The sequence below is a fragment of the Nyctereutes procyonoides genome, unplaced genomic scaffold, assembly GCF_905146905.1.
Source record: "Nyctereutes procyonoides isolate TBG_1078 unplaced genomic scaffold, NYPRO_anot_genome, whole genome shotgun sequence".
NCBI lineage: Eukaryota > Metazoa > Chordata > Mammalia > Carnivora > Canidae > Nyctereutes > Nyctereutes procyonoides.
The window spans coordinates 33858568-33870458 of record NW_026575140.1 but is presented as its reverse complement, the minus strand read 5'-3'; the positions used below and the strand labels follow the sequence as shown (position 1 = coordinate 33870458).

The following is an 11891-nucleotide window of genomic DNA, read 5'->3' as shown; positions in this document are numbered from 1 at the left end:
GCGGACGGCCTGGGCCGCTTCGCCGCGACCGGCAGCCTTGCCCTGGCGTCACATCCGCGCGCCCCGGTAAACGTCAGTGTTGGGCGCAGAGCGCGGCGGCGAGGTTTGCTGGTCAAGTTTCGTCTCCGTTGCCTCCTTATGAACCATGGAGAGTGACTTTTATCTGCGTTACTACGTGGGTCACAAGGGCAAGTTCGGCCATGAGTTCCTGGAGTTTGAGTTCCGACCCGACGGTAAGAGCGGCCTCTGGCCCCGGCCGAGCGAGGACTGGGCCTGGGGTCGGGCGAGCGGGGAGGCCCGGGCCCCGGAATGTGCGAGCGGGAGCTAGGAGAGGACGGGACTGATGACTGCGGCGCGGATCTGAAAGGGCCACTCCTGTGACCGCTCCACTGGTTCTTCCATGTGCACGGACCTTTTTTTTTTTTTTTTTTTTTTTTAACTGGAATGCTTCATTCAGCAGACACTGATTGCATACTTTGTGCCAGGCTCTCTTTCACAATTTGGGACAAGTTTCCTCTCATAGCGTGTATATTCTGGTGCTGGGAGAGATATAAACAAACAAAGATTTCAGATAACGACGAGTGGTCAGAGCATGAAACAAAACGATGGAGTAATTGCTAGTGGACTGCTTTTAAGCAGGGTGGCCACTGGCGTGCTCTCTGGAAAGGTAATATTTGAACTGAATCCTAAGTGACAAGAAGGAGAGCCAGCCTTGTGAAGCTCGGGAAGAAGAGCATTTTGGACAGAGGGAGTAACAAGTGTTAAGGCTTTGGGGCATGAACGAGCATGTTCCAAGTGGCCAGTATGGCTGAAGAAGTAGTGAGCTCCGAGGAGAAGAGTAGGAGACAATGTCAGATAAGTAGGGGTACACCATGTAGGTCTTTACAGGCCATGGTGGAGAGTCTGGATTTTTTTCTAAGTGCACCAGGAAGCAACTGGAAAGTTTTAAGGAGAGAAGAGATGTGATCTCTTCCTGAAAAAGTATTCTAATCATGGAGTATGATTAGAAATAGAGTAATGATTAGAAAAAGTAATCTAATCATTGCAAGAGTGGAGACAGGGCAACTTATTAGACAGTGAACAGTTGTCAAGGTAAAAAGGATGCTGGTTAGGACTAGGGTACTATCAAAAGCACATAGAAGGGTTCAGGATACTGTTGGAAGCAGAACCAATAGGACGTTGCTGTTTGATAAGATCTGGGGGAAGGACCACTGTGGGGGAGGAAAAGGAATCAAAGATGACAAAAAAAAAAACCCTCCCACTAAATGGGGGCACAAAGATGAATCTGACAAGCCCCAGTTGTAAACAAACAATGATAGGATAGTGTGTTTGATGCTGTGGTACAAAGAAGCAGAAGGGACTCTGGAGCAGAAAGAAGGCAACCTAACCTAACCCTCAGGTAGCCTGAGGATGGGAGAAAGCTTCCTGCATAAAATGACTTGGGGGAAGAGGAGTGTAGTCTTTAGTAATGTGTAGGAGTTGGTTAGGCATTTGGACATCAACATCAAAGAAGCTGAAAACCAAAAAGTGCATGGGATGTTTCAAGCAGAAACCAAGTAAGGTGGTTAACTCCAGCTGTGTAAGAGTGGACTATTGCAGGAGGGAGCCTGAAAGGCAGGCAGGGGCTCATGTCAGTTACGCCATGTTGAAGAATTTGGATTTTTATCAAGAAGGCAGTGAGAAGCCATTGTCATTATCAAAGTGTTAGAGTAACCTGGGGCACCTGGGTGGCTAAGTAGTTGAGCGTCTGCCTTTGGCTCAGGTCATGGTCCTGGGGTCCTGGGATCGAGACCTGCATTGGGCTCCCTGCAGGAGAGCCTGCTTCTCCCTCTGCCTATGTCTCTGTCTCTCTGCATCTGTCATGAATTAATAAAATCTTACCAAAAAAAAAAAAAAGTATTAGAGTAACCTAATTAGATTGGTCTGTTAACTACATCACTTTCTCTACTGTATGGAGAATGAACTGAACCAAGAGAGACAAGGCAGAGATAGTGCAGTGAGGCATCAATTAATCTGGCTCTTTTTACATGTATTCCTTCAATCCCAAAGGTAAAAATTCATCTATTTCCTTTTCTCTTTTCCTTCATATCCAGCATATAGCCTTCTGGATGCACATACACACAAAAGGCCTTGTATACCAAATATGCTTAATAATAAAACCAAAACTTTTCCACCATAGGAATATATCAGAGTGTTGCATGGTCACATGAATAATATGTAAACAGCATTTTAGGGATCCCTGGTGGCGCAGCGGTTTAGCGCCTGCCTTTGGCCCAGGGCGTGATCCTGGAGACCTGGGATCGAATCCCACGTCGGGCTCCCAGTGCTTGGAGCCTGCTTCTCCCTCTGCCTGTGTCTCTGCCCCTCTCTCTCTCTCTCTCTCTCTCTCTCTCTCTCTCTCTGTGACTATCATAAATAAATAAAAATTAAAAAAAATAAATAAACAGCATTTTACAATTTTCAAACTGCTTTCACAATTCATCTGAGCCTCAGGAGGCCTTATGTGCAAGTAAGTTACCATCACTATCCCTGTTTTCAGCTGAGGACATTAACCTGCAGAGAGATGATTTGCCAGAGTCACAATGTTCTGCTTATGTTCTTTTATCACACCTGAGCTGCCTTTTGCAAGAATTATAATTCAATGTCAGCAATATTCTGGCTTTGAGGCTACTTAATAGCCGAAAATAAAGAACTGAAAGACTGCTATTGTTGGAACATCAGAAGTATGAATAGTAAATCTGGTAGACACTGAGGGGAAAGCTAGGATACATTTTAAGCAACAGCTGATAGTCTTGGTGAGCTAATAAAGCTTTATTCATACGTTTTTAATATACACTGAATTTGTTTTTTTCGCTCCTCACAGGGAAATTGAGATATGCCAACAACAGCAATTACAAAAATGACGTCATGATCAGAAAAGAGGTAATGAGCCTTCTGAGAGCCTTTCTTTCACTACAATTTAGCCTTTTGTCTTGTTTTTGTTCTTTCTGGGAGTAAGTAGTATTGAAAAAGAATAGAGAAGTATAGACATACCTATAGACACCTAAATTTTTTCTCACATCTTTTAGTTTATGTTTTCTTTTACAATGCTAAACCACTTTTGTAATCATTTAAAGTCTTGCAAATCTTGGTTTAAACCCTGAATCTGCTATTTACTCTGTGCCCCTGGGCAAATAACCTGGCTTGATAAAGTTTGTTTCTTTGTCTGCAGAAACAGATATAATTAACCTGCCCCCCCACTCTCCAGTGCTATCACAGAATTAAATACATTATACCTAAAGTGTTTTGTGTATTTCCTGGTTCATAGCTTTCAGAAGAGCTCTTTAATTTGCATTTGGATGGGGGAAAGGGAACATGGGAAAGCAGTTCACATCATTGAATGCAGGTTAGATGCCAGGCTTGGCACTTGGTGTTTTACATATGATTTATTTCACCCTGATTGTAAGCCTTTTTGATTAACGGTATTATATACCCTTTACAATGAAGGCCCAGATGTTAATTATGGGGCTTGTTCAAAGTCACCTCATCCTGACTAGCAAGAGATAGAGTGGGAATTCAAAGCTATGCCTGCCTCTGTCAAGTCCATGTGCTCTATTTTGTTTAATTTCTGCCACACTATTGAGGCTTCATCAAAGCTTCTCTTTCCTTTTAACCACTTTGTCACATTTGAAAATGTCTTAACAGTTAATATATCTTCATACTGTTATGTTTAACTAGCATTCAGTTTTATGTTTACCCACATGTCTCAGCCTCCTTATATACTTATATATTTTATGTGTGGACTGATATACAAAATGTATTTTAAAAGATGTGTCTCTGGTCTTCATAAGCATGTCATCTCGGTAGGAATAACCAGGGTTCACTCACAGATCTTTTGTTCTGGGTTCAGGTGTGAATTCAGTCTGTAAGCAAGGAGAAGTTCCAAGTGAACAGGATGTGCCAAGAAGTAGAAACCAGTAGATGGGGTATGATGTCACTGGGCACTTCTGGCCCTGTCCTCTTGAGCATGCTGAGGTCACACCTGAATGCCATCTGCCTTACAGTGGTGCCAGAGACCAGTTTTTATTACGTTTTTTTTTTTTTTTTTAAATCTTTAATAATTATCTGAGTCAGAACACTTGCTTAGGGATGCAACTTAAATTCCATTTTTTTAAATTTGCTTTCAGGCTTATGTACATAAAAGTGTAATGGAGGAACTGAAGAGAATAATTGATGATAGTGAAATTACTAAAGAGGATGATGCCTTGTGGCCTCCCCCAGATCGAGTGGGCCGGCAGGTGAGTATTAGCAACTGTCCTATAGTGCAGAAGTTTTAAGAATTAAGAGGAGTTTTACTGCCGTGCGTATGACATTGAATCTGTGTATATATTAATGGAGCCCTACACAAAGTACATTACCAGCACCTTTGTCTAAGGAAGCAGTAATCCCACAAGAAGGAACAGAAAGCCAGTGGTGCTTCCTGACCACCTAGAGCCTAGCCCTGGATTTCTTCATGACTCTTCCCCCTGCCAGCCCTTCTCAGAGGTTTTGTTGCCCACCTCACTTACTGAGTAACTACTATGGACAAAGCATTGTGAACATACAAAGAGAACCAGAACATGGTTATTTCAGCAGTCTAATGAAGGAATATCATGCAAGCAGTTAGATATATGTTTTTTAATTCATGGCTTATATATTTATTCTGAAAACCATTTATGGTAATTAAAATAAAAGCCACTGTCATATTTGTGTTAACAAGGAAGCTATTTCTCTCCACTTCACCTGCTACCTTCCTAATTTAGACTTATAATTGATTTCCTTTTTTCTTTTGTCCTGTATAGCCCATTTTTCTATCCAGACTAATCTTTTAAAATATAAATGTATTCTACTCATTTTAAGTTCTCTATCTTCCCGCTATATCTGAAATAAAATCTGAACTCCCACCTTATCTTCTACCGTTTTCATAGTCTTCTGCCGCATTCAGACCTCACTGACCTTATTTCTGTTCCTCAGACACACCTAGGTTGTTCTTAGGTTAGGGCATTTGCATTTGCTGCATCCTGCCTGGAATGTTCTATCCAACATTGTCTTTATTAGTGTAGGTTTCAAACATCTCTTCCTCAGTGATGTCTTGCCTATCCATCCAACCTAAAATATCCCTCCCTATTGTTTTTTTTTTAATAAGATGTTTTATTTTCTTTGTAGCATTTATTATCTGAAATTGCTTTACTTGCTATATCCCTTTTCCTCCCCCTGCTGTAACAGATTGGCATATATCCCTGCAAGCTCCTTCAATACAAGGATTTTACCTATTTTTCCTCATTGCTATATCTGTAGTGACTAAAATAGTACAGTGTATAGTAAAAGTTCAATAATAATTACATTTATTAAAGACAAAAACTCATATAAGTTAATTACTAATTTACCTCAAAATGGCAGGGCAACTTTTTTTTTTTTTTAATCTAAATCCAATTTAGTTAACATTTAGTGTATTATTAGTTTCAGGAGTGGAATTTAATGATTCCTCAGTTGCATATAAACACCCAGTGCTCATTCCATCAAGTGCCTTCCTTAATGTCCATCACCCAGTTACACCATTCCCCCATTCACTTCCCCTCCAGCAACCCTGTTTGTTCCTTATAGTTTAGAGCTCTTATGGATTGTCTCCCTCTGTTTTTATCTTCTTTTATTTTTCCTTCCCTTCCCCTATATGTTCATCTGTTTTATTTCTTAAACTCCATATATTAGTGAAACCAGATGGTATTGGTCTTTCTCTGACTTACTTTGCTTAGCATAAGGCTTTCTAGCTCCATCCACATCACTGTAAATGTCAAGATTTCATTATTTTTGATAGCTGAGTAGTATTCCATTATACCATATACAGCACATCTTCTTTATCCATTTATCTGTCGACAGACATCTGGGCTTTTTCCATATTTTAGCTATTGTGGACATTGCTGTTGTAAACATTAGGGTAGATGTGAATCACTTTGAATCACTAATTTTGTATCCTTTGGATAAATACCTAGTCTAGCTCCTGAGGAAAGTGAAAAGAAAATCCTATCCTCAGTATTTTCTTTTTTGTTTTTTTGTTTTTTGGTTTTGTTTTTTTTTTCTCAGTATTTTCTAAAGTTAACTTTTTAATTTATGTCCATGGGATCTCAGTAAAATCATGTATTTTGCTTTACCATTAATTTTTAGCTCTATTAACTCATTCAGCAATCACAGTAGTCCTGTGATAGACGACAGGGCATACTCCTATACACTAGCAATGACCTACTAGATAGGGTATTACAACAAAAATCCCATTCATCATAGCGGCAAAAGCTATAAAGAACTTGGAAGTAAGTTTAATAAGATATATAAGATGGGAAAGGGCTTGATATAGAAGAACATAAAAATATATATCATTTTTATGGGTGGAAAAAACTCAATATTTATATTAATTTTACTAAAATAATTTATAAGTTCATTCCAGTTCAAATCAAAATCACAACAGGATTTTTCCTAAAGTCTAAGAGAGCATTAAATTAAGGGAGGATCAAAGGGACAAGAGTAACCAAGATACTTTTGAAGATTTCTTGAAAAAGAACAATCATCTGTATTATTGAATTCCCTCAGAATTGACCACTAAACCAGTGGAGCAGAATAGAGAGCCCAGAAACAAACCCATGAATATATGGAAGTCAGAGCAGGATAAGACAAAAGTAAACTTTCAAATTAATAGAAATTGGATGGATTGTTTAACAAATTTTATCAGTACGATTGGCAGTATGTTTATATTTTAAAGTTAGACTATTTATAGAAATAAAACAAGATTTTAAAACATAAAATGTAGACTATTTTTTATTATTTCTAGGTAGAGAAGGAATATTTTAAATTGTTCAAGGGAAAAGACTGAGACATTTGATTTCTTTAAAGTTAAAACTTTTGTTTAGCCAAAGACATCATGATAAAGTTGAAAGATAAGCCACAGACTGAAGGATATGCAAAACATATCTGGCAAAAAAGTTTATATCTAGAATATTTCAAGAACTACAAATGAATAATAAAGAGGTAAGTCAGTGGCAAAATGTATGACAAAGGTTATGAGTAGACAATTTATAGAACTGGAAAAACAAGTAGCCAATAAATACATGAAAATTTCTACATTTTGAAAAATGAAAATCAGGAAAATAATGAGATACCATTTCAAACCCACTAGAATAGCAAAAAATGAGGGTGGGGGGGCAACAAATTTTTTAGGTTTTTTTTTTGTTTTTTGTTTTTTAAGATTTTATTTTATTTTTTCATGAGAGGCACAGAGAGAGAGAGAGAGGTAGAGACACAGGCAGAGGGAGAAGCAGGCTCCAGCAGGCTCGGGAGCCCGACATGGGACTCGGTCCTGGGTCTCCAGGATCACACCTCCGGCTGAAGGCGGTGCTAAACTGCTGAGCCACCGGGGCTGCCCCAGGGGCAACAAGTTTTAAAAAAGAAAGGGGATCTTCTATACTAGTGGGAATAACATCAGTACAACCATTTTAGGAAATAATTTGGTAGTATCTGACAAAATTGAAAAAACTTATACCTCACTTCTAGGAATTTTCCTAGAGACATTTTCACATGCCTACAAGGAGATGCATGGAAGAATATTCTCACCACATTGTTCATAGGTGACGCAGCGGTTTGGTGCCACCTGCAGCCTGGGGTGTGATCCTGGAGACCTGGGATCGAGTCCCACGTCGGGTTCCCTGCGTGGAGCCTGCTTCTCCCTCTGCCTGTGTCTCTGCCTCTCTCTCTCTGTGTATCTATGAATAAATAAAATCTTAAAAAAAAAATAAATTAGGAACTTAAGTATGCTTCAATAAGGATATGAATGGAATATTCTAAAACATTTAAAATTAATGAACTAGATCACATACAAAAACAGTATTGAATGAAAAAGAGGAAAGGATGCATATAGTATGATCATTTACATAAAAACTTAAAAACATATTACCAAATCTAAAAAACTTGCGGGAAGGAGAATGGAATGGGAGGTATGACAAGCTATTAATATTTGGTTGTTAAGAACACTGGTCTCCTAGTTTCCTATATATTCTATTAGATTTCTTTTCATAATTAAAAACTTTTTTTTTTTTTAATTAAAAACTTTAAATCAAAAAGAATTAGGAGGGACGCCTGGGTGGCTCAGTGGTTGAATGTCTGCCTTCAGCTCAGGGTGTGATCCTAGAGACCCGGGATCGAGTCCCATGTCAGCCTTCCTGCATGGAGCCTGCTTCTTCCTCTTCCTGTGTGTGTCTCTGCCTCTCTCTCTCTGTGTGTCTCATAAATGAATAAATAAAATCTTAAAAAAAAAAAAAAAAAAGGACTCACTATATTGTAAATTTCACAAGGGCAGAGACCTTTGGTTTTACTGATATGTCCCAAGTACCAAAAATAATGGCCGGCACACAATGAGCACCTTCATAGATATTTTTTGAAGATTGGCAGTACTTGTGTCACTATTTAGAAATTGAGATCCAAGAGCATACAGCTGATAGTGACAAAGCTGGGATCAAACCTAAGATCCAGAATTCCTTTCCTTGTCCCATTTTGCCCAGAAAGGTTAAATTCTTGGTATTTTTAAAACACAAGATTTATACATGTTATTCCACATGCTTAACAATGAAAACTCCTATATGAAATGTGTAAATTCTTCCAAATCCCAGAAATGGTAGGGCCTCACAATACACATCTTCCTCCAAGAGTATAAGCTACTCAAGGACTACACCAGTATTTATCTCTTTGTTTCTAGACCCAGTACAGTTTAGTGCTCAGAGTGAACTGGTCTTTGTTTATGTGGCTGTTATAAAGTTTGTATGATTTGACAGATGATATATCCTCTATGTGGTTGATGAAAAATCCAACTTGGCTTGACTTAGTTTTTTTGTTTGTTTTTAATGCTTCTAGGAGCTTGAAATTGTCATTGGAGATGAACACATTTCTTTTACAACATCAAAAATTGGTTCTCTTATTGATGTCAATCAATCCAAGTAAGTGTATATGACCTTTATATCTAGATGTGTCTGTTTTGAAGCAGACTGCTATGAAATTCTGAACCATACTGGAACCATTATGGTAAGATCTGGTACAAATACAAGTCAGAAAGGGTGTCTGGGTGTATCTGTTGGTTAAGCATCTGACTCTTGGTTTCGGCTCAGGGTCATGAGATCAAGCCCCATGTCAGGCTGTGCACTCAGCACAGGGTCTGCTTAAAACTCTCTTCTTCTGCCCCTCTCCCCACTCTTTCTCTCGCTCTTGCTTGTTCACTTGCTCTCTAAAATGAATAAATCTAAAACAAAACAAAACAGAAGGCATCAGCTTTGTTTTCGTCATTAGAGAGAGACTCCCAAATTATTCTCAAGGCCTTGGTCTGATGCTTTTGATGTTTTTTTCAGTCATTGTTACACACAGGGTAATGTCGTAGGAGGAGTAAAATAAGAATTTGGCCAGAACAGAAAATGAAATATGTCAAAACAGGTGCTTGAGATAACTGTGGAGTCATTGGGTTGATCTGAATACCTTCAGTGTTGGCCAGACTAGCACATCTTATAGTCTGACAATGGTGAAACTTGAAAAGTTTTTAGAATACAAATTTGGAAATTCATGTTGTCAGCAGGGCAAATTATAAAGTTGAGGCATGAATCTGTATGCTACAAAGAGTCTTTAGAATTTAGCAACCTCTGGGGGTTCCTGAATAGCTCAGTTTATTAAATAAGCATCCGACTCTTGATCTCAGCTCAGGTTTTGAGCTCAAGCCCCGAGTTGGGTTCTATCCTGGGCATGGAGCCTACCTTAAAAAAAAAAAAAAAAGACTTTGGTAACCTCTAGCTCCTGTGTTTTGAGGATCTGGAATTAGATATGGCTCACTTTTTATTTTTTTAAATTATTTTTTAAAGATTTTATTTATTTGAGAGAGAGGGAGCATGAGCAGGAGAGAGGGGGAGAGAGAGAAGCAGGCTCCGCAGTGAGTAGGGAGCCCGACATGGGGCTTGATCCCAGGACCCTGGGATCATGACCTGAGCCAAAGGTAAACACTTAACCCACTGAGCCATCTAGGCACCCCTGTGGCTTACTTCTAGTATGCGCTTAGCTTGTCTTCCTTTGGACAGTCTCCTGTTCTTAGCCAGTTGTACCATAGTCATCTTCAGCCTCTTGGACCTGCTTAATACTACTCTTTTTTTTTTTTTTTAAAGTTTACTTAATTCTGAAAGTAATACATGCTTTCTGTAGAAAATGCAGAAAAGTAAAAAGGGGAAAATCACCCATAAACTTATCAATTAGACAACCATTGGTATCCAGAGTTCTAGTGTGTTAAAAACTTTTAAAAAAACACAAAAAATATAATTGAAATCAGAAATGTTATCTTTAATAATGATTTTTTCATTTAATATAAGTAGGTCCCCATTAAAAACATTTTAAATGACCTCGTAATAGTCTATTTTGATACATAGCATGTAGCCTTTTATTTCTTTATGGACACTTGGTTGTTTTTGAAGTTTTAATTCTGTAAATTGCTTTATGTAAATACTCTGGGTTACTAAAGGTTTTATTTTTTGGGTTTTTTTTTTAACGTTTTTTCCAGATTTTTAAACCTATTTTTCCTCTTGCATTATAGGGATCCAGAAGGCTTACGAGTATTTTATTATCTTGTCCAGGACCTGAAGTGCTTGGTCTTCAGTCTTATTGGATTACACTTCAAGATTAAGCCAATCTAGATTGATAATTGGTGTGGACACAAGGGGGATTGGAAGTACCTGTTTTTAATTACCATTATCAGGAAATTTTTGTGTATATCAGGGCAATATTTTTTTATGAGCTATAAAGTAGTCTTTAATAAATACATAACAAAATGCACTCTTGTTATTTTATAAAGACCTGAACATGTGAACTCTCAATTATTTTTTAAAACACTAACATCCTTTGTGAGGTACTGCCAAAAATCTAATGAACTCTGTGATATAACTACCAATTTACAGAAATAAGAGAACAGAAGGGTTAGAAAATACAACAAATCTAATCAACAATTTCCAAAGGAAACTCCAGGGCAGAGGATCAGGCTTCTTCAATACACAAATTGCAAACATAAAATAGATTGTGTGGGAACCAGTAGATTAAAGGAGATTTAAGAGACAGTACAGGGGCAGCCCAGATGGCTCAGCGGTTTAGCGCCGCCTTCCGCCCAGGGGGTGATCCTGGGGACCCCGAATTGAGTCCTGTGTCAGGCTCCCTACATGGAGCCTGTTTCTCCCTCTGCCTGTGTCTCTGCCTCTCTGTCTCTCATGAATAAATAAAAAATCTTTAAAAAAAATAAGACAGTACATATTTGGACCCTATTTTGGTTCATGATTCAAAAAACAAAATCGCCATCATTAAGGAAATTTGAACACTGGATATTTTACATTAATGAAGTATTGCAAAATTTTTAGGTGTGAAATGGAATTTCTCCCTCCGCGTTTGTTGGGATAATTGAGGTTGGGTGGTTGTTTTTTTTTTTAATCCTCTTTTAAAGATACATCTTTAGGTATTTCAGTATGGAGGAAAACATTTTGGTTCATTACAATGTAAGAGCTAAAATGCCTGGTCTCAGAGGTTTCTAATAATCCATTTTAAAATCAGAATACCGGGTGGCTGCATGGCTCAGTGGATGAAGGGTCTGCCTTCAGTTCTGGTCATGACCTCTGGGTCCTGGGTGGAGCTGGGGGCTCGAGTCTCCTCCGTCTCCCTGTGCCCCTCCCCTCCTCATGCTCACAAGCACACACTCTGTCTCTCGCTCTCTCTCAAATAACTAAATGTTAAAATCCGAATACCAGAAGTCATTAGGAACCGAGACCAGCTGGCATGGAGAGTCTGGGAACTTGTTCAGCAGGAAGATCTGCAGGAGCTTCTTG

General features: G+C 38.7%; 1 protein-coding gene across 1 annotated transcript; it reads left to right on the top strand.

Annotated features, from left to right (window-relative positions):
* Positions 1-10883, top strand: MAGOH (mago homolog, exon junction complex subunit). The gene is made up of 5 exons (XM_055305691.1): positions 1-233; positions 2864-2922; positions 4167-4277; positions 8911-8993; positions 10619-10883. The coding sequence occupies exons 1-5, from the start codon at positions 146-148 to the stop codon at positions 10716-10718; spliced, it is 441 nt and encodes a 146-aa protein (XP_055161666.1). The 5' UTR covers positions 1-145; the 3' UTR covers positions 10719-10883.
* The last annotated feature ends 1008 nt before the right edge of the window (positions 10884-11891 follow it).

Coding starts and splice junctions, on each gene's coding strand:
- MAGOH (XM_055305691.1), top strand. CDS start 146: ATGGAGAGTGACTTTTATCTGCGTTACTACGTGGGTCACAAGGGCAAG. Junction 2,923..4,166: donor ACGTCATGATCAGAAAAGAG/GTAATGAGCCTT, acceptor ATTTGCTTTCAG/GCTTATGTACATAAAAGTGT. Junction 8,994..10,618: donor ATTGATGTCAATCAATCCAA/GTAAGTGTATAT, acceptor CTTGCATTATAG/GGATCCAGAAGGCTTACGAG.